This window comes from Nomascus leucogenys, chromosome 2 (assembly GCF_006542625.1).
Source record: "Nomascus leucogenys isolate Asia chromosome 2, Asia_NLE_v1, whole genome shotgun sequence".
In the NCBI taxonomy this organism is placed as follows: domain Eukaryota; kingdom Metazoa; phylum Chordata; class Mammalia; order Primates; family Hylobatidae; genus Nomascus; species Nomascus leucogenys.
This window is the reverse complement of record NC_044382.1, coordinates 147,352,653-147,374,961: the sequence shown is the minus strand read 5'-3', so window position 1 is coordinate 147,374,961 and position 22,309 is coordinate 147,352,653. Positions and strand designations below refer to the sequence as shown.

The window sequence follows — 22,309 nt, the reverse complement described above, 5'->3', positions numbered from 1 at the left end:
CGGCCGGGCATGGTGGCTCACACCTGTAATCCCAGCACTTTGGGAGGCTGAGGTGGGTGGATCATCTGAGGTCAGGAGTTCAAGACCAGCCTGGCCAACATGGTGAAACCCGTCTCTACTAAAAATACAAAAATTAGCCAGGTATGGTGGTGCGCATCTGGAGCCCCAGCTATTCAGGAGGCTAAGGCAGGAGAATCGCTTGAATCTGAGAGGCAGAGGTTGCAGTGAGCCAAGATGGTACCACTGCACTCCAGCCTGGGTGACGTGGCGAGACTCCGTCTAAAAAAAAAAAAAATGGCCAGGCGCAGTGACTCACACCTGTAATCCCAGCTCTTTCGGACGTAGAGGCAGGTGGATCACCTGAGGTCGGGAGTTAAAGACCAGGCTGACCAACATGGAGAAACCCTGTGTCTACTAAAAATCCAAAATTAGCTGGATGTGGTGGCACATGCCTGTAATCCCAGCTGCTCAGTAGGCTGAGGCAGCAGAATCGCTTGAACCTGGGAGACAGAGATTGCAGTGAGCCGAGATCACGCCACTACACTCCAGCCTGGGCAACAAGAGCGAAACTCCATCTCAAAAAAATAAATAAATAAATAACAAAAAAAGAAACAGAAGAAAAGAAACACAGCCCTGACACCTTGGTGTCAGTCAGAAGCCCTCCCAGACTTCTGACCTCCATACAGAATTGTGAGATTTTAAAAATCTGTGCTGTTTTATTTATTTTAATTTATTTAATTTTTGAGACAAAGTTACTCTGTCGCCCAGGCTGAAGTGTAGTGGCGTAATCTCAGCTCACTGCAACCTCCACCTCCCTGGTTCAAGTGATTCTCCTGCCTCAGCCTCCTAAGTAGCTGGGACTACAGGCGCGTGCCACCACAGCCAGCTAATTTTTGTATTTTTGATAGAGATGGAGTTTCATCATGTTGGCCAGGCTGGCCTCGAACTTCTGACCTCAAGTAATCCACCTGACTCAGCCTCCCAAATTGCTGGGATTACAGGCATGAGCCACCACACCTGGACAAAAATCTACTCTTTGGTTTGTTTGTTTGTTTTTTGAGACAGAGTCTCATTCTGTAGCCCAGGATGGGGGGCAATGGCGCGATCTCTGCTCACTGCAACCTTCACCTCCCAGGCTCAAGCTATTCTCCTGCCTCAGCCTCCTGAGTAGTTGGGATTACAGGCATGTGCCACCACACTCAGCTAATTTTTGTATTTTTAGTAGAGACGGGGTTTCTCCATGTTGGCCAGGCTGGTCTCGATCTCCTGACCTCAGGTAATCCACCCACCTTGACCTCCCAAAGTGCTGGAATTATAGTTGGGAGCCACCACTCCCAGGCAAATCTATGTTGTTTTAAGTCGTTAAGTTAGTGGTAAGTTGTTACAACAGTGATTGGAAATGAATACACCACCCTCCAGTCTTTCACCAGTGCCGGCCATCGGCAAAGCCTACCTGGGAGCCAGTGGCCAAGGGAGTTTGGAAAATGTAGTTCCCTGTGATACACGCAGAGCAGGGTGAGGGTGGCTCTGTAGGCCCAGGGCCAACTGCCCAGAAGAAGTGGGACCTAGCAGGCAACTGGGAAAAGCAGAGTGGGTGTTCTGGACCTGTTTCTTTCTCCCAGGCTTCCCTGTGGGCATCTAACACATCTCACTGGGCAGGAGGGAGAGGTGCTGGATGACCGTGAAGTTTCTGGAATGGGCTGTCCCTGCTCCTCCCTTCTGTGGGCATGTGGTACCCTGATAGATGCAGGATTCCTAATCTTGCCCCCTCTACTGGTTCTCTGGGTGTAGATTTCTATTTTGGGCCATCTGAGTAGATGCTACCGGACCAGTGGTTCTCAAAATTGGGCCAGCAATGTAAGGAACAGTATCCCATAGGAACTGGTTAGAAATGCATATTCTCCAGCTGCACGCCATACCTACTGAATCAGAATCGCTGAGGGTGGGGTCTGGAATGTGGTATCTTCACAAGACCCACAGGGGGATCTGGTGCAGGCTGAAGTTTGAGACCGGCATGCTAGACCCTGAGCTACTTGAGGACAGAAATCCTACTTCTCCCTCCCCTGAGTACCTAGCCCAGTGCCTGGTCTTCAGGAGATATCAAAGGCTATTTGTTGGGCGGATGGTGGGTAAATGAATGAGTGGGTGAGAGGCCATTCATCTCTGTGCAGCTCTGTTGAATGTATCCTCTTTTGTCTTGCACATCATTCCTGCTTCTGCTGGGATGTGGGTGCTTCCCAGGCCAGTGCCAGGGGCTACAGGCATGCCAGGCGGCAGCAGATGAGACCTACTTTGGAAACCTGTGTCCGCCTCAGGGCAGTTACCTGTGGGTGTGGTACCAGTGCCGGGAAGGTGAGTCCCCAACTTGCTTGAGCATAGAAATTTCCCTCTGATTTCATGGCATGTCCAGCTTCCCCTGAAAACAGAGACAGCAGCCACCCACATGGGCTGATGTCTGTGTGCTAAGAGACTCCCTCATTCAAAATTGCTCCCCTTGGCTGGGCGCGGTGGCTCACGCCTGTAATCCCAGCACTTTGGGAGGCAGGAGGATAGTCTGAGCCCAAGAGTTGGAGACAAGCCTGGGCAACATGGAGAAACCCCGTCTGTACAAAAAATATAAAAATTAGGCTGGGTGTGGTGGCTCATGCCTGTAATCCCAGGACTTTGGGAGGCTGAGGGGGGTGGATCACTTGAAGTCAGTAGTTCGAGACCAGTGGCCAACATGGTGAGACCCTGTCTCTACCAAAAAATACAAAAATTAGCCAGCTGTAGTGGCATGCACCTGTAGTCCCAGCTACTTGGGAGGCTGAGGTGGGAGAATCACTTGAACCTAGGGGGCAGAGGTTGCAGTGAGCAGAGATCACGCTACTGCCCTCCAGCCTGGGCGACAGAGTGAAACCCTGTCTCAAAAAATAAAAATAAAAATTGGTGGGTGTGGTGGCACATACCTGTAGTCCCAGCTACTCAGTCTCTACTGAGGTGGGAAGATCACCTAAGCCTGGGGATACTGAGGCTGCAGTGAGCCGTGATCACACCACTGCACTCCAGCCTGGGGGAAAGAGCAAGACCCTGGGAGAAAAAAAAAAAAAAAAAAAAGACCCACGTAAAAATACTGGACAGGTAGCCAGAAGAGAGTCGGTTATAAACAGAAATGTGCAATTTTGCTTCCCAAGTGCATGCAGCATTTTGTGTTTTAATCCACAGCCCTGCAGCTGGTGGTGTCCAGTGAGAGTTTCGTCTTTGACAACGTCACCATCTCCCTGACGTGGCTCCTCTCACCCTACATAGGAAACCTGTCTTGTATAATTAGTGCAGGAGATGGCCACACTTTTGATCCCTACAACCCGCCGAGGTAAGAGAAATCTCGGAGCCTTGAGCCAGGTTGTATTTTCAGTTTTTTTTGGCCACATAGCAAACCAACCCAAAACTTAGTGGCTTAAAACAATAGTTACCATTTCTTACGGTTCTTTGGAGAGCTGGGCGGCTTTTCTTGTGTGAGTGGAGTTGGCTGGGGTGGGCTGTCCAGGAAGACCTCACTCACTCACATGCCTAGTGGTCAGCTGGATGTCAGCTAGAAGCATGTGCTATTCATCACCCAACAGGTTAGCCTAGGCTCATTCATACAGTGGCAAAGTGTTCCTAGCAGCAGAGCCTGCTGGTATTTCCAGTTAAGGCCCTCAGAGTTATTTCCAGTTAAGGCCAGAGAGCCAGACCATTATACCCCAGCAGTGAGCACTAGTGGGGTGCAGGATGTCCACGGAAGGGGAGGTAGGTTTGAGCGAGGCAGCTTCCTTTGGCTAAATAGCATGAATTTTGATTTTTGAATGTACAGAAGCCACATTTTTTTGTGTACATATCACTGTGCTTTTCTCTTGTGTGTTGGTACAGCCTCCTACTTTTTCTTAACTCCTCAAATCTCTGCTTGTGTTACATTTTCTAAGATACCGTTGGCCAAAGCAAGTTCCATGGCCAATACTAGATTCAAGAGGCGGAGGAGTAGACCCCACCTACTGATAGAAGGAGCATGGAGCCACACTGCGAGGTGCTCCCATATGGGATGGAGGAACTGTTGCTACTTCTTTTGCAAACAGTCTACCTCATAGGTTTTCTTTTCTTTTCTTTTTTTTTTTTTTTGAGACGGGGTCTTGCTTCATCGCCCAGGCTGGAGTGCAATGGCTCCATCTCAGCTCACTGCAAACTCCACCTCCTGGGTTCAAGCAATTCTCCTGCCTCAGCCTCCCAAGTAGCTAGAACTACAAGCACGTGCCACCATGCCTGGCTAATATTTGCATTTTTCGTAGGGACAGGGTTTCACCATGTTGGCCAGGTTGGTGTCGAACCTCTAACCACAGGTGATCTATCCACCTCGGTGTCCCAAAGTGCTGGTAGTACAGGCTTGAGCCACTGCACACGGCCCCCTGTCACATTTATGTTAGTGGCTGCCTTGAATGTTTCATGGTGTCAAATGAGAAACTATATGCAGTGGTGCTTTGGGGGCAAATGTCTGGGTAATACAAACACCTGTGCCATTGTTCTGTGGGTTTCTTCCTGACTGCTATGAGTTTATAAAGGAAAAAACAGATTATAAGTTACACAATCTTTCAGCCCCCAAATCTTGTACAACTTGAATTTGGCATAAGTCAAAATAGCCTGCATGTAGCCCCGCTATGACCTGCAGCTACATAGGACTTTTCAGTGATAAACAGTGGTTTAGAACAGAAGCAAATGGGACCAAATGTTAATGTTTGTTAAGTCTGGATGGCGAATCCAAGGGTGTTTGTTGTATTGCTCTCTGGAAGTTTTTGTGCGGTTAAAATCTAAGACACATTGAGCACTGTTTGACATTTGCAGTCTCTCTGGGCATTAGCTCTAAGCAACAATCCCTGGCATTTTTTTCTCTTTCAAAGGAAATAGATGGTGGCACCTCCTCCACCATTGCCCCACCCACATAGTCCACCTTCCTTTACATTAAAGATTATTTGGACCTTGAAACTACCCACCCACATTTTTTTTGTGTTTAGGGGGAAGGGTTGTCGGAGTCTTGCTCTGTCACCCAGGCTGGAGTGCAGTGGCATGATCTCGGCTCACTACAACCTCCGTCTCCCAGGTTCAAGCGATTGTGCTGCCTCAGCCTCCCGAGTAGCTTAGACTATAGGCACGCTCCACCATGCCCAGCTAATTTTTGTATTTTTAGTAGAGACGGGGTTTTGCCATGTTGTCCAGGCTGGTCTTGAACTCCTGACCTCAGATGATCTGCCCACCTCGGCTTTTCAAAGTGCTGGGATTACAGGCGTGAGCCACTGTGCCTGGTCACCACCCACCTTTTAAAAATCATTTCTTTAAACCCTGGGAAATGCCTTTCTGATGCCTTCTTATCAATACTAGCAGCCACAGAGCTCAGTTTATGATATGAAAAATAGCATGAATTTTGATTTTTGAATGTACAGAAGCCACATTTTTTTGTGTAAATATGTGCTTTTCTCTTGTGTGTTGGTACAGCCTCCTACTTTTTCTTAACTCCTCATTAGTCCAAGAGGTGAGATTTTTAAATCAAACCCTTTGTATCCATTGTAGATAAATAATAAGAGCTCCTGGGAAGAATTGCATTGCATAGAAGTCAGAAGACTTCTCTTTTAGAAGCTCCTTTTTACCTTGCCTTATATTCATTTGCATGGAGGGCCTTTTTCGTTCTGTGTTTGTCATGGAAAATTTTCCACATTTCTGAAATTGTATTATGGGTCTTACAGAACAATTTGCATGAGGTGAAATCTGGGTGAATCCAGCGTTGGTTAGCTAAGCGCCACCTTCTGGCATATCTAGGGATTGACATTGTTCTTCCGTTATTAATCGGCCTCTTCTGCACACAGCTGATGTTGGGAGTGCAGAGATTTTTCGGAAACCACTAATCCACAAAACAACACGAGCCTTAGAGTGTCCTAGAGCTGAAGTCCTCTCTGGGGGATCCAGAATTATAAGGCAAGAGCAATGGATCTAGAGAGAAGAGAGTAGCATGGACCTGAAAGCATGTGGCGTATTCAAATAACTGCAAGCACCTCGCCATGTCTGGAGGTCAGGACTCTGTGGAAAAATGAAAGATGCTGAAAAACTCAGCAGGAGCCTGGTCCTGAAGAGCTGTTGATGCTAGCCAGTCTACCGTAGGGGGGTTTTGTCAACTGAAGAAAAATCAAGCTTTTTAAAGAGTTAAAGTTAGTTTTGTTCAGGACAGTAGACTAAGAACTACAGCCTGGGAGAAGTCTTTCAAAGAGGTTCTGCCAGACTGCTCCCAAACGGTGTTGTGGCTCACAGCTTCTATGTGGGTTGTGGAGCTTCAGTCCATGTCAAATCACATCAAAGTTTGGGTGCAAGAGTACATTTGCATCTAGATGACTAAAGTATATCTTGTTGGCTGGCTTCAGTGGCTCATGCCTGTAATCCCAGCACTTTGGGAGGCCAAGGCGGGCGGATCACTTGGGGTCAGGAGTTCAAGACCAGCCTGGTCAACATGGTGAAACCCCATCACTACTAAAAAAAAAAAAAAAAAATTAGCCGGACGTGGTGGTGCATGCCTGTATTCCCAGCTCCACAAGAGGCTGTTGGAGGACAATCGCCTGAAACTGGGAGACGGAGGTTGCAGTGAGCTGAGATCATGCCACTGCTCTCCAGCCTGGGCAACAGAGAAAAACTCTGTCTCAAAAAAAAAAAATAAAAATAAATCTTGTTGTAGATTGCAGAAGCGTAATCACTAGCCATCTCAGACTTTTTTTTTTTTTTTTTTCAAGACGGAGTCTTGCTCTGTCACCCAGGCTGGACTGCAGTGTCGCAATCCCGGCCCACTGCAAACTCCTCCTCCCAGGTTCATGCCATTCTCCTGCCTCAGTCTCCCGAGTAATTGGGACTACAGGCGCCCGCCACCACCCCTGGCTATATTTTTTTTCATATTTTTAGTAGAGACGGGGTTTCACTGTGTTAGCCAGGATGGCCTCGATCTCCTGACCTCGTGATCCGCCCACCTCGGCCTCCCAAAGTGTTGGGATTACAGGCGTGAGCCACTGCGCCCGGCCAGACATTATCTTATATGTAAGAATAGGACCAGTCATTTATCTTTTTAGGGATATAGTGACTCAGGCTAGACACGTGGAAGCCGAGCACTCTATTCTGTTTTGTCTTCAAAGTGTTCTGGAGGGCTGCCCGTCACTGCAGTCAGGGGCTTGCTGTGATGATGCTGGCAAACAGAAATGAGCGCACCTGTCTCCATGAGTTTGCTACTTTGTCTCACAGGAACCAGGAAACAGACTCTGATGTGGAGCATGGGAAGGGAATAGTAAGATGGGGCAAGAGGAGAGTTGAACTGGGATGCAGGGGCCACAGAGGCCCTGCCGATCCTGCAGAAACCTCTGAGCGGAGATGGCCCTCACAGTTATTTCCAGTTAAGGCCAGAGAGCCAGACCATTATACCCCAGCAGTGAGCACTGGTGGGGTGCAGGATGTCCACGGAAGGGGAGATAGGTTTGAGCGAGGCAGCTTCCTTTGGCTAAAAGGGACTCCTGGACATGGATTCAGCTGTGAGCCCTCAGCCACAGCTCACAGGTGTACTGGGGGAATGCACGCCTCAGGCCGGAAGGGTAGAATCTGGGGGATTCCCTACAGCACCCACTACAGAGGATAATAGGAGGGTTTTCAGGCCAGGACCTACATGGTCTAAGTTGTTACTATTATTGCTAATGTTACTAGTACTCACTGGATTTTTTTTTTTTTTTTTTTGAGACAGGGTCTTACTCTGTCACCCAGGCTGGAATGCAGTGGTGCAATCTCAGCTCACCGCAACCTCCGCCTTCTGGGTTCAAGCGATCCTCCTGCCTCAGCCTCCCTAGTGCCTGGGATTTCAGGTGTGCACCACCATGCCCAGCTAACTTTTGTATTTTTAGTAGAGATGGGGTTTCGCCATGTTGGCCAGGCTGATCTCAATCTCCTGACCTCAAGCAATCTGCCCGCCTCAGCCTCCCGAAGTGCTGGGATTACAGGCATGAGCTACCACGCCCAGCCAGCCATGCACTTTTAAACAACCAGATCTTGTGAGAACCCACTCACTACCAAAAGAACAGCACCAGGGGATGGTGCCAAGCCATTCATGAGAAAAATCCCCTATGAGCCAGTCATCTTCCACCAGGCCCCACCTCCAACACTGGGGATTACAATTCAACATGAGATTTGGGCAGGAGCACAGATCCAAACCCTGTCAGTGCATGTGTAAATGTGTGTCTTTGTGTTTCCCCAACACTGGTCATGTCCCTGACTGTGGCCGGCAGTGTGTCCAGCAATGTGACCCACCAGTTCACATCTCTGGGGGAATTCACCATGTTTGCTGAATGCACAACCAGTGAGTGGCATGTGACAGCCCAGAGGCAAGTGACCGTGCAAGACAAGATGGAGAGGCTCAGTGTGACTGCATGCTCCGGCCTGTCCCCGTCAGGAGCCGGCCCTCTCTGCCAGGCTGTCTTTGGGGATCGTCTGTGGATCCAGGTGGAGCTTGACGGAGGTGAGTCTGCAGAATTGGGCACATCAAGGCAAGCTATAAAATCACTGATTTCCTCCAAATCTATCCAACTCCCAGCCTTAATAAACAGTGGGCCGGGTGCAGTGGCTCTGTAGCAGGATGAGATGCGGACAAAACTCCTCAGACACTGGATTAAAGAAGGAAGAGGTTTATTTTTCAGGGAAGTCGGCTCTTAGGACACAAGTCTGCCGATGCTCCCGGCCGAATAAAACACCTCTTCCTTCTTTAATCCGGTGTCTGAGGAGTTTTGTCTGCAGCTCGTCCTGCTACGTTTCAAGCCTATAATTACAACACTTTGGGAGGCTGAGCCTGGTGAGTCGATTGAGCCCAGAAGTTCAGGACCAGCCTGGGCAACAGGGTGAGACCCCATTTCTACAAAAAGTACAAAAATTAGTCAGGTATGGTCACACTTGCCTGTAGTCCCAGCTACTTGGGTGGCTGAGGTGGGAGGATGGCTTGAACCCGGGAGGTCGAGGCTGCAGTGAGCTGAGATCGTGCCACTGCACGCCAGCCAGGACAACAGAGTGACACCCTGTTTCAAAAAAAAAGTAATAAATAGTAACAACGATCACCCACTGAGTTCTTTTTTTTTTTGAGATGGAGTTATGTTTGCTCTTGTTGCCCAGGTGGAGTGCAATGGCACAATTTCAGCTCACTGCAACCTCCACCTCTTGGGTTCAAGTGATTCCCCTGCCTCAGCCTCCCAAGTAGCTGGGATTACAAGCATGCGCCACCACACCTGGCTAATTTTTTGTATTTAGTAGAGACAGGGTTTCAACACCTGGCTAATTTTTTGTATTTAGTAGAGACAGGGTTTCACCATGTTGGTCAGGCTGGTCTCAAACTCCTGGCCTCGGATGATCCACTCACCTTGGTCTCCCAAAGTGCTGGGATTATAGGCATGAGCCACCACACCTGGCCAAGTTGATTTTTAAACTATCATTTATTCATTTATTTAGCAACTAGTGTGTGCCAGGCACTGTTCTAAGTGCTTTGCATAAACTTGCCTACTCATTACATACTAGTATTATCTTCATTTTACAGATGAAGAAATGAAGACACAGAAAGGTTAAAACATTTGCCCAGAGTCAGAAGGCTAGTAAGGTAGTGAGCACTCCTAGCCTTCCAAAGTCCCTTCTTTGCATCCCTGTAGAACCGAACTTCCAAGTCACTTCCTTTTGGGAATTTGACTAGGATGAGGTGGCACTGGGACTGCTACCAACTGGGCCTGAGCCCATCTCAGTGCAGCCAGCATCAACTAGCTTGGCACAATCAAGTTGCCACTGGCCAAGGCCAGTATTCAGCTGCACCCACTGGTATAGCCATGCCAGCTGTTATGGCTGGGGTCCATTCTGATTGATTGGTCACAGTGTGTTTTCTGATTGGTCACAGAGACTGCTCTGATTCATTGTCATGTCCATTCTCATTGGTCACAGTGTCTATTCTTTTTTTTTTTTTTTTTTTTTGAGACAGAGTCTTGCTCTGTCATCCAGGCTGGAGTGCAGTGGTGCGATCTCGGCTCACTGCAACTTCCACCACCCAGGTTCAACTGACTCAGCCTCCTGGTAGCTGGGACTACAGGTGTGTACCACCATGCCTGGTTAATTTTTTTTTTTTTTTTGTATTTTAGTAGAGATGGGATTTCGCCATGTTGGCCAGGCTGGTCTCGAACTCCTGACCTCAGGTAAGCTGCCCGTGTCAGCCTCTCAAAATGTTGGGGTTACAGACATGAGCCACTGCCCCTGGCCACAGTGTTTTTTTTTTTTGAGATGGAGTCTTGCTCTCTCCCAGGCTGGAGTGCAGTGGAGTGATCTTAGCTCAATGCAACCTCCACCTCCCAGATTCAAGCGATTCTCCTGCCTCAGCCTCCCAAGTAGCTGGGATTACAGGCACCTGCCACCACGCCCGGCTAATTTTTGTATTTTTAGTAGAGACAGGGTTTCACCATATTGGCCAGGCTGGTCTGAAACTCCTGACCTCATGATCCACCTGCCTCAGCCTCCCAAAGTGCTGGGATTACAGGCGTGAGCCACCGCACCCAGCCTGTGTTTTCTGATTGGTCACAGAGACTGCTCTGATTGGTTATCACGTCTATTTTGATTGGTCAGGGTGTCCATTCTGATTGGTCACAGTGTCTATTCTGGTTGGTCATGGCATCTATTTGTTGGTCGCAGTGTCTATTCTGATTTATCAGAGCATCCATTCTAATTGGTTGGTGCCCATGCAGTGTTGGTTGTTAAATATTTTCAATTACCATCCTTTCTCTCAATAGAGACCCCCCTGGCTAAGACTCATCCTCACCCAGAGCAGCGTTTTTCCTGAAGCCCAGGCCCAGTTTGAGATCAGAATAGAGGCCCCTTGATGTAAACAGGGCAGCACAGAGCTAGTGCAATGAGCACGTGGCTCGGTTTGAACTCACATTCCACCTGGAGCCCTCTCATAGCAATAGCTATGGAAGCCATAATGGGGCTTTAACACAGCGCTCAGGAAACCTCTTCCGTTCTTGCGTGCTTGTTGGATGAAGGGGGCTCATATGTTCCCCCGAGGAAACAAAATAATCCTTCATTTATTTACTCATCCTACTAATTGAGTGCCTACTACTCTGCAGGGTGTGCGGGAGGCAGCAGTAAATGTGAAAGTCAGGTTTCCCCTTCTCAGGGGGCTTACATCGTAGTCATCATCATCATCATCCAGCCAAGAACAGCGCTAGCTCGGTTTTTATTGGAAAGAATCCTAATTTGTTGATTTAAGTCCGATTTAATATTTAGCATCCAGTAACAACAACTATCTGCAAACTGCAAGGGAGCCCCCATCTTACCGTGAATGGGCTGAGTTCTCATGTTGGTTTGCAGGGTTCCAGACAGTCACCAGCGTAGGTTGAAGGAATGGCTTCACTTGCTCCTGCTTAAAACAAGACCCAAAGCTAATTCTCATGCATAAAACTCAGCCCCCACCCTTAAGAAATGCTCCTTTTTAGTCCTCCTCCTCCTCCCCTGACCAGGACATCCCTGGCAACTAAATGTGGTAATTTTTAAGTTACAAATATTTAGGTTCTCCGGTAAGACAGGCATAGTATAAATAAGTTAGAATATGCAGAGCAGACCCCCAAATGACAAAATCATGGCCGGGCGCGGTGGCTCACGCCTGTAATCCCAGCACTTTGGGAGGCTGAGGGGGGCAAATCACGAGGTCAGGAGTTTGAGACCATCCTGACAACATGGTGAAACCCCGTCTCTACTAAAAATACAAAACATTAGCTGGGTGTGGTAGCAGGTGCCTGTAGTCCCAGCTACTTGAGAGGCTGAGGCAGGAGAATCGCTTGAACCCAGGAGGCAGAGGTTGCAGTGAGCCAAGATTGCGCCACTGCACTTCAGCCCTGGCAACAGCGCCAGACTCTCTCAAAAGAAAGACGAAATCAGTCATTAACCTAATACTCAGGGATAATCACCATTAATATTTGAGAAGGGGGCATATCCTTACGTATTTCTTTATATCTGTATCTGTATCCATGTCTATATCCAGAATCAGGCTTCAGAGACTGAGTCTGAGCTGCCATAGTATTATCAACTGCATGGTTGTTACCAACATTCTTAAATTTTTCTTACCCCACCTAGGAACAGGAGTGACTTATACTGTGCTTTCGGGTGACATAACCCTGGCCAAGTCCACCACCCAAAAGGGCTCGCTACTGTACAATCTGACCCTGGACAGAGAAACCCAGAAACTGATGGGCCCTGGGAGGCACGGCCTGGAGATCCAAGCCACCAGCAACACCACCACCTCCACAATCTCCAGAAACATCACAGTCCACTTGGTGGAGCTGCTGTCAGGGCTGCAGGCTTCCTGGGCTTCTGACCATTTGGAGCTTGGACAGGACGTATTGATCAACATCTCAGTGGCTCAGGGCACCCCAGAAGAGCTGACCTTTGAGGTGGCAGGACTCAATGCAACCTTCTCCCACGAGCAAGTGAGCTTTGGAGAGCCATTTGGGATTTACCGCCTGGCTGTTCCAGTTGAAGGTACATGGGATTCGTGGCTCCCCTTCTGATGCCCCTCCTCTTCCCTTTGTGACTTGGTGCCCAGGGTCCTGCCAGCCAGTTTTCCAGTGTGTCCTGGACATAGATTTGGTTCACAGCATCCTGCCTGGGTCACAAGATAAGGAACAGCCAGATGTAATCTGCCATCATTGAGTTATTGGTTCTCACCTTCGGCACTTCTGACATTTGGGGCTGGATCATTCCTCATTACAGTCGGGGGCTGGTACTGAAGGAGTTTTAGCAGCATCCCTGGCTTTTATTCACTAGATGCTAGTAGCACCAGCACCCCAAGTCATGATGATAAAAATGTCAGACATTGCCAAATGTTCCCTGGGGGGCAAAATCACCCCCATTTAGGGCCCCTGTAAGAGACCAGGCATATTCAGATTTCTTCAAACATCTCTAGAGAAGATGGTTTGGGGAACTGCAGGTGACGCCCTAGGGGGAAAGAGGTAAAAACCAAGAATGGCAGAGACTGGGATGGAGAGAGGAAGTGTTGCCGACCATGGGATCTTAGGCTCTGATGTACTCACATTTTCCTGGACGAGGCTTCTTATTAGAGGCTTATGTTCAAACATAAAGAAGGCAGCACTAGAGTGGAGGTTCAGGGGCTGACTCCCCAAAAAGTCCGGAGGGCGTTCTTATTTATTTATTTATTTTTTGAGATGGAGTCTTGCTCTGTCTCCCAGGCTGGAGTGCAGTCAGTGGCGTGATCTTGACTCACTGCAGCGTCTGCCTCCTGGGTTCAAGCAATTCTCGTGCCTCAGCCTCCCAAGCAGCTGGGATTACAGACATGCGCCACCATCCCCGGATAATTTTTTTTTGTATTTTTAGTAGAGACGGGTTTCACCATGTTGGCCAGGCTGGTCTTGAACTGCCAACCTCAGGTGATCCACCCGCCTTGGCCTCCCAAAGTGCTGGCATTATAGGTGTGAGCCCTCGCCCTGGCCTTTTTTTTTTTTTTTTTTTTTTTTTTTGAGATGGAGTCCCACTCTGTCACCCAGGCTGGAGTGCAGTGGCGCGATCTCAGCTCACTGCACCCTTCACCTCCCAGGTTCAAGAGATTCTCCTGCCTCAGCCTCCCCAGTCACTGAGACTACAGGCATGTACCACCATGCGTGACTATTTTATTTTTAGTGGAAAGGGGGTTTAACCATGTTGGCCAGGCTGGTCTTGAACTCCTGACCTCACATGATCTGCCCACCTCGACCTCCCAAAGTGCTGGGATTATAAGCATGAGCCACCACGCCTGGCATTCTGAAAGGAGGTAGGGTGGGAAAAGGGCGATGTTTAAGCATGTGGAGGGGGGGAATGTTCAGCGCCTGTGCAGTCGGGTCACATGCTTCTTGATGTGTGGTATGTCTTATTAGCATGTTAAAGCTCCACCCTCGGGCATGATTTTTAGTATTATAATGAGGCAAAGGGTAAAGATGGTCATTTTTCTGGTCTTCTGTGTGTGCAGGCTATGGGGTTAACTCTCCTGAGTAAGACTTAAGGTGGGAGTATTTTCATTTCCTCAAGGTCTGCAATCAGTGGGCATGGCACCTTGAGCAAGATTTGTGGTGCAATGTCTGGATGATCTGACTGGGGTCCATGCCTGCCGTGGGCCACCCTCCCCGAGCAGCTTGTAGTAGAGTCCTCGATGAGGCAGGGCAGGTATACAAGTCCCATCTCTGCTCTATCTCAGAAGTATTTGCAATGATGCTGACGGGAGGACAGACTGGCAGGCACCAGCCAGGGGAGGTGGCCATAGCACCCATTTGCATGTAATCTGTAAGGAACAGAGAGTTCTTGAGGGCCGTGATGAGATCAGCAGGCAGAAATGTGATGAGAATGGCAGAGTCTTCCGCCCATCCAGGACCTGCCCATAGCTCCCCCTGGATCTCAGAAGTGCGTTAGAAAACGGGTGATACTGTGCAGGTGTCGGGTTACCATGCCATCTGCAAGCAACTTCACAAACCAGATAGCAGAAGGGATGATAGGTTTGAGAAGAAAACCACGGGGGCTTTGCCAGATACCAAGGGTCCAGCTTAGAAGGGGAAAAGTCTAGAGGCTGCTGCAGCTGGAAAAGCACATCACGCGTGGGTTACAAGCCAGATGCAGATTTTGCTTTGTCACCCATAAAAATTACTCCTCCCATGAAAGTCGCTGCTATAAAGGTCACTCCACAGGGGAAGTTGATCCCTCTCTGATAAAATCTCCGCATGCCTTGTGACTTTTACTCGCTGTTAGATGATTAACAGACTTCTCCTGCCCCTACGGCCAACAGATGTGGATGACTCCAGGGGTGGAAGGACAGAAAGGGAACGGGACAGGGGAGGGACATTTGCATTTGGTGGTGCTGGCCCAGTCCTAGCTGGCCTGGTTCTTGAGGCCTAGGAGATGTTTGAAGCTGCCTCTTTCTTGTAGGAGCTTCTCTGGGCTCTTGGGGCCCCCAGCTGGGCCTTATAGGCCTTTGTTCCTGGGGTGGTGGGGGATGCCTCCCCTTTAGCTAGACACAAGCACTGGCTACTTCTCCCTGGCCACCTCCCTGCTCTGTTGGACTCTCCTCATTCTCCCTCCCCTTGTCAGCATCCGTCTCCCAAGGCACACATCTGGTCCACAGAACATTCTGATCCATGTCTTGGCCGACTCCCACCCAAATGCAGTTATTTCCCAGATGCAGAAATGCAGCCCCTTCCTCCTGTCCCCTTCCCACCCGCACGTCTTCCCATCACAGACTGTTCCTTCAAGGGCATGAGTATAAAACCTGTCCATGCGGACCCCAAACAGACACATACCAGGCTTTCCAAGGAAGGCTCCTCTCTGAAGCGCTTCTCTCTGGGCTTGAGAAGACAGAGGTAGCCCCTACCCACAGCCCCTTCCCCATGAGCGAGAAAGGATGGGACACACATGTATCTAAATAAATCTTACAAATCCTTCTCCAAGCCTGGCCAACACGGTGAAACCCTGTCTCTACTAAAAATACAAAAATTAGCCAGGCGTGGTGACATGAGCCTGTAATCTCAGGTACTCGGGAGGCTGAGGCAGGAGAATTGCTTGAGCCTGGGAAGTGGAGGTTGTGGTGAGCTGAGATCGTGCCACTGCACTCTAGTCTTGATGACAGAGTAAGACCCTGTCTCAAAAGTAAAATAAAAATAAAATAAAATGGCCGGGCGCGGTGGCTCACGCCTGTAATCCCAGCACTTTGGGTTGCCGGGGCAGGTGGATCACCTGAGGTCAGCAGTTCAAGACCATCTTGGCTAACACGGTGAAACCCCGTCTCCACTAAAAATACAAAAAATTCTCTGGGCGTGGTGGCGGGCGCCTGTAGTCCCAGCTACTCCGGAGGCTGAGGCAGGAGAATGGCGTGAACCCCGGGGGGCGGAGCCTGCAGTGAGCCGAGATGGCGCCACTGCACTCCAGCCTGGGTGACAGAGCGGGACTCCATCTCAAAAATAAATAAATAAATAAATAAAATAATAAAAAATAAAATATCCTTTTCCACTGTCTCCACCCTTCTCACAATCCTGCTATGTCTCTGCCTCTTGCGAGTCCCCAGTCTTATCTATCGAGAACCTACTTCTCCTTTGGAATTTAGCTCCAGCCCCAGCTCCATCCTGTGAACCATTTCTTTCTCTCCTGAGGTTGAAGCAGCCCCACCCAATGCCCACAGTGCTCCATGCCGATTCCTGCCATGGTTTGGCGTTCACTGTCCTGTGTGTCTGCTACGTGATAAGGCAGGCCCTTGAGGACAAGAACCAAGCTCCTTCATTTCTGTGTCCCCAGAGCCTTGCACCATGCCTGACATAGAGCAGGGATTCATTAAATGCTCAGAGGTGAAAGATTTCGTTGGAGGCATCAGTGGGCTAGAGATGCAAGCTGTGAGAGTTTTCTTGGTCAAATTCATGACAATGGCTGTGACTCTGGGTCCTTTGTATTGCAGGCACTTTTCTGGTGACCATATTGGTGAGGAATGCCTTCTCCAACCTGAGTTTGGAAATCGGGAACATCACTATCACAGGCAAGGTGTTTCTGCAAGGGGGCGTAAAACCTTTTACCAGGAGTCCAGGGCATTGCACCTGCTTGGGCTCTAGTGAGGGGCCTTTCCAAACATGGCTCTGAATATGTATCTTGTTCTACAGATGGTTAGAATCCTCCAGTTTTTCTAAGGAGGCAATGATGTTTACAGTAAAACGTTTCACCACTGGTGCAGAATTCTAAAACAAGAGTTTGCATTCATGATGATGCTTTAGGCTGCAAGTAACAGAAAGTCCAACCTAAGTAGCTTCAGATTCAGGGCTTTCTTGTCTCACATAAGAAGTTAGGAGGTAAGCACTTCCGGGGTTGGTTCAGTGGCTCAGTGATGCCAGCGAGAAACCAGGCTCAGTCTATCTTTCTCCTCTGCCATCGTTAGAGCTTTGGGGCTGCCTTAGGCTTGCTGCTCAGGGAATCAAAGTGACTGCTGCAGTTCCAGATATTACATGTCAACTCAGCGTTATCCAGCAGCGGGAGCAGGGGTTTCCTCCTGTGCGCCTCTTTTTATTAGGGGAAAAATCTTTCCCACTCACTCCAAGCAATCATCACCTCAGATATCATGAACAAAGTAGGGTCATGTCCCCATCTATAAAGTGCACCGGAAAAGCAGATACCCAGCATTTTCAGGTTCTGTGGGAGAAGGTGGATTCTGGCTGCCAGGAGGAAGGCTGGGGTAATGGCTGTTGGGAAACTAGCTGACGGTAGGCATCACAGAGGTAGGGTTCACTTGAATCTGTTTGGTAGGACAATTCAAGTAGCAACGGACAGAAAAGAAGCTCGAACTGGCTTGGGTCAAAAGGAAATTTTATCAGCTCAGAAAATGAAAAGCCGGCTGGGCACCGTGGCTGATGCCTACAATCCCAGCATTTTGGGAGGCCAAGGTGGTGGATCACTTGAGGTCAGAAGTTCGAGACCAGCCTGGCCAACATGGTAAAAGCCTATGTCTGCTAAAAATATGAAAATTAGCTGGGCGTAGTGGCACACACCTGTAGTCCCAGCTACTGGGGAGGCTGAGGCAAGGAGAATCACTTGAACCCGGGAGGCAGAGGTTGCAGTGAGCCAAGATCATGCCACTGCATTCCAGCCTGGGTGACAAAGTGAGATGGTGTCTCCCGCCCACCTCTACTCCTGCCCCCCCAAAAAAGAAAAAAGAAAATGAAAATGAAAAGCCCAGGGAATAGACCTGTGCTTAAACACAGGTGGATGTGTCGCTCAGACAATGTCTTCAGAAACCTGCCTCTCTCCTCCTCTGGTTCTGCGTTGGCTTCTTTTGGATTCTCTCTTCCCAGCAGTAGCAAGATGGCCCCAGGCTTTGATCCTTAACCCCAGAGGAGAAAGAGCACCTCTTGAGGGATATTTCTAGTAGAAGTCCTGAGGCTGCCTCTTGCTAGCTGAAGCTCAGTTCATGGTTTCTCCTGGACCAGCTGCTGAGACCAGGGGAAGTGGTAGTCAGTTTGGCAGGTCAGGGTCTCAAGCCCACGCTGGAGTACAATGTAGGGTCAGCTTCACCCAAACCAAGGCCTGAGAGTTGGGGAGGGATGGTTCTTAGGGAAAATATCACCCATAGATGATGCTACCAAGGGAGGGGGGCATAGATGCCTGTAAATTCAACAGCCAGATATGGGATTTGAGACCCAGAAAGTTTAATTGACTTTGCACAAGTCACACGGCTGATTCATGCAAGATCAAAGGCAGCAAATATTTCTCCTAATTTTTTCATTCAGGGTGATTGGACTGCCTTCCTTCTTAAGGTTAAGAAAGTCCCCTTTCTCTGGCATCTTAGCCTTGATTTGTATAGTTTTACATGCCTTTGGAATTATAGTTGTGTGAATGAGAATTCACTGGGAGAGAATTTTTTAAAGATCAGTGGTACTCAGACCTTAATATATCTATGGCCTTAGTGAATCACATGAAATAACTCTAAGTTTCTATCTTCATCACTACACTTTAATTAGACATTAATCATTAATATTTCAATATTTTCAGTAGGCCAGGCACAGTGGCTCATGCCTGTAATCCCAGCACTTTGGGAGGTCGAGGCAGGTGGATCACTGGAGGTCAGAGGTTCGAGATCAGCCTGGCCAACATGGTGAAACCCTGTCTCTACTAAAAATACAAAAATTAGCTGGGTGTGGTGGTGCACGCCCATAATCCCAGCCACTCAGCAGGCTGAGGCATGAGAATTGCTTGAACCCAGGAGGTGCAGGTTGCAGTGAACTAAGATCATGCCACTGCACTACAGGCTGGGCAACAGAGCTAGACTCCATCTCAAAAATATATGTATTTTCAGAGACATCAATTGATTGTATCTTTTTCCATTGTTTAAACTTGACACACTAGCATTCTTTTTTTTTTTTTGAGACAGGGTCTTGCCCTGACGCCCAGGCTGGAGTGCAGTGGCGCCATCTTGGCTCACTGCAAGCTCTGCCTCCCAGGTTCAAGCAATTCTCCTGCCTCAGCCTCCCGAGTAGCTGGGACTACAGGCGCCCGCCACCAAGCCCAGCTAATTTTTTTGTATTTTTAGTAGAGATGGGCTTTCACTGTGTTAGCCAGTATGACATTCTTTCTAGATGTATAGTTTACAAAGAAATTCTATAAACAGCACCACATTCAGTCTTCCTGGAGCCCTGAGAAATAGGGATGGCCTCTAGGCATTTTTACAAATGAGGAAACCAAGAATCAGAGAGGATAACTCACCTGCCCAGTTCACATAGCCAATGGGAGGCCAGTAAGAGGATCTGACAACAGCGTAGTGTGTGGTGCCAACTCCACCCACTTGCCAGAGGTGAGCGTGCTCATCTCTCCTCACTCTATATTCAGTAGCATCAGGCTTATAGATTGGTGGGAATATTTATACCATGGAAATTGACAAACGCTACAAATCAGGGCTCCTCACTCCCACCTCCTTTACTGGTAGTTAAACATTAGCAGTGCAGGCTGGGTGCAGTGGCTCATGCCTCTAATCCCTACACTTTGGGAGGTTGGGATGGGTGGATCACCTGAGGTCAGGAGTTTAAGACCAGCCTGGCCAACGTGGTGAAACGCTATCTCTACTAAAAATACAAAAAATTATCTGGGTGTGGTGGTGGGTGCCTGTAATCCCAGCTACTCAGGAGGCTGAGGCAGGAGAAACACTTGAACCAGGAGGCAGAGGTTGTATTGAGCCAAGATCGCCCCACTGCACCCCAGCCTGAGAGACAGAGCGAGACTCTGTCTCAAGGAACAAAAACAAAAACAAAAAACAGAACAAAACAAAAGCACACATTAGCAGTGCATAGCTGCGTCTGTCTGACTCTAAATCTTGTGTTTTACCTGCACTGGCAGCTGCCTCTTTCTCAGCTACCAAAGGGGTGTCTTTAGTCCAGTGGTGGACATGATGGCTCACTTTTAATCCATTTCCGTATGACCTGAACGTTTGCTTATGTTTCCTTAAACCATTTTCAAAGACAGGCTGATGCCCCTGGTGGCATTTTCCACATGACTCTCTGACTCTATCTTTTGGCAACCTTTTGTAAGGTTTCCAACCAAAGCTTGATAACCCATTCCCACTGTGTTCACAGCCCCTTCCGGTCTCCAAGAACCATCTGGGATGAATACTGAAGGAAAGAATGTGAGTATTGTCCTTAAAAAACATTTAACTTCACAAGGAAAAGATGTCCAAGCACTCTGTTTTAGTTTTGAGTTTTGGTTTTTTGGTACCAATAGCCAGAGCACTAGGAATCCCTGAGGCTTCTTCCGTTTGAAAAGAGGCCCAAAATGACTGAATTCAAACAAAGCAAGTTGTCTAATCACAACGGAGTTATGTTGTAAATCTATAATGAGCTCTCTAGGATATGTAGATATCTGTTAGATATCTTGGCAATTAAACAGCACACTTGTAAAAAATCAATAGGTCAAGAAAAAATCACAAGGCAAGTTAGAAAATATTTGTAACTACATGATAACGACAATACAACCTGTGCAAATTTGTGGAATGCAGCTAAACCAGTGCTCAGAGAGAAATTTATCACTTTTAATGCTTATATTAACGCGCAGGAAGAAAAGAAAACAGACCAAGCTCTTCAGTTTTTATAACAAGACTGAGTTCAACTCCTTGCTGTTGACGTTGTTCATGCGTGCATTTATTCTCTAAGAAAGACTTATTGTGCGTCTACAACGTTCAAGGCTTGGTTTTAGGGGCTGGGAATGCAGTAGTGAATAAGCACATATGGTCCCCGCCTTCAGGAAGCTTACTGAGTGATACTAACGAACATATCGGCCGGGTACAGTGGCTCATGCCTGTAATCCCAGCACTTTGGGAGGCCGAGGTGGGAGGATCACTTGAGCCCAGGAGTTTGAGCAACGAAGTGAGACCCTCATCTCAAAAAAAAAAAAAAAAAATTAAAAATTAGCCAGGCATTAAGGTACATGCCTGTGGTCCCAGCTACTTGGGAGGCTGAGGTGGGAGGATAGTTTGGGCCTGAGAGGTTGAGGCTGCAGTGAGCCGTGGCTGTGCCATTGCACTCCAGCCTGGATAACAGAGTAAGACTCTGTCTCCAGAAGAAACTCCAACAACAAATTCTCATAAAATTAGGAATTGTGATAAGTATCTAATAAGAACCACTAAGAGTGCAGTGATAGCAACAAACAGGGTGGTCTGGCTGATGTGGTCAGACATGGCCTCTCCAGAGGTGACGTGTAAGTGGACACATGAAGATAAGCCAGCCAGCCATGCTGGAAAGCAGAACAAGAGCTTTCTGAGTGGGCAGATCTGAGAGGCAGGCGATGGCCTGAAGCCAGCGTAGCTGGAGCCTGTTGGAGGACAGGGATGTAGGAGATTATGGACACATGGACAGAGGCCAGATCACGTGGAGCCTTAGGTGCCAAGGCAAGAAATTTGGATTTTATTCTCAGGCCAAGGGAGGCCACTGGGGGTTGAGTTCCACTGGAGCCCCGTGTTATTTCAGGTCAGGACTTCTGGGCTTGAGCAGGAAGCTCCACAGAGCGAGCTGTTTAACAAGTCCCACCAGAACTGACTCCAGGAACACCCCGTGTGCCCCGAGCCCACCCTCAGAATAACGTGACTTACCCAGGGATCCTGAGAACCGACTCCACGCCCCATGAGGGGAAGGAAGCCAGGGGGATTGGCCAGGGTCTGTCTCTACTCCGTGCCTTACACTGTGGCTGCTCTTGGTGCAGACTGCTCTGGGGTGAAAGGGGAATGCCAACAGCACCCCACAGTGAGCCTGAGCTAACTGTAGTTGGAGTCTCACCAGCTGGATGCTTTTTTTGCAGAAAGATAAAGGTGATATGGAGGTGTATATCCAACCTGGTCCATACGTGGATCCTTTCACGACAGTGACCCTGGACTGGCCGGACAATGACAAGGAGTTACGCTTCCAATGGTCATGTGGTAGGTGACAATAGAGTTCTTTTTTTTTTTTTTTGAGACGGAGTTTCGCTCTTGTTGCCCAGGCTGGTGTGCAATGGTGTGATCTTGGCTCACTGCAATCTCCACCTCCTGGGTTCAAGCCATTCTCCTGCCTCACCCTCCCGAGTAGCTGGGATTACAGGTGCCTGCCACCACGCCCAGCTAATTTTTGTATTTTTAGTAGAGATGGGGTTTCACTATGTTGGCCAGGCTAGTCTCGAACTCCTGACCTCAAGCGATACACCCGCCTTGGCCTTCCAAAGTGCTGGGATTACAGGTGTGAGCCACCAT

General features: G+C 48.6%; 2 protein-coding genes across 2 annotated transcripts in view; both read left to right on the top strand.

Moving 5' to 3' along the window:
• The window catches only part of LOC100586182 (polycystic kidney disease protein 1-like 2), a 120,368-nt gene that overhangs the window by 10,803 nt on the left and 87,256 nt on the right, over positions 1-22,309 (top strand). The window contains exons 4-10 of the mRNA XM_030823728.1: positions 2,242-2,352; positions 3,205-3,352; positions 8,307-8,536; positions 12,169-12,573; positions 16,517-16,594; positions 20,169-20,218; positions 21,883-22,000. The gene's annotated coding sequence lies outside the window, so the exon portion shown is untranslated. The remainder of the gene's footprint in view (positions 1-2,241; positions 2,353-3,204; positions 3,353-8,306; positions 8,537-12,168; positions 12,574-16,516; positions 16,595-20,168; positions 20,219-21,882; positions 22,001-22,309) is intronic.
• The window catches only part of LOC115837586 (polycystic kidney disease protein 1-like 2), a 50,873-nt gene that overhangs the window by 10,797 nt on the left and 17,767 nt on the right, over positions 1-22,309 (top strand). Inside the window, exons 4-10 of the mRNA XM_030823743.1 lie at positions 2,242-2,352; positions 3,205-3,352; positions 8,307-8,536; positions 12,169-12,573; positions 16,517-16,594; positions 20,169-20,218; positions 21,883-22,000. Of these exons, the coding sequence (XP_030679603.1) occupies positions 2,242-2,352; positions 3,205-3,352; positions 8,307-8,536; positions 12,169-12,573; positions 16,517-16,594; positions 20,169-20,218; positions 21,883-22,000 (1,140 nt within the window). The remainder of the gene's footprint in view (positions 1-2,241; positions 2,353-3,204; positions 3,353-8,306; positions 8,537-12,168; positions 12,574-16,516; positions 16,595-20,168; positions 20,219-21,882; positions 22,001-22,309) is intronic.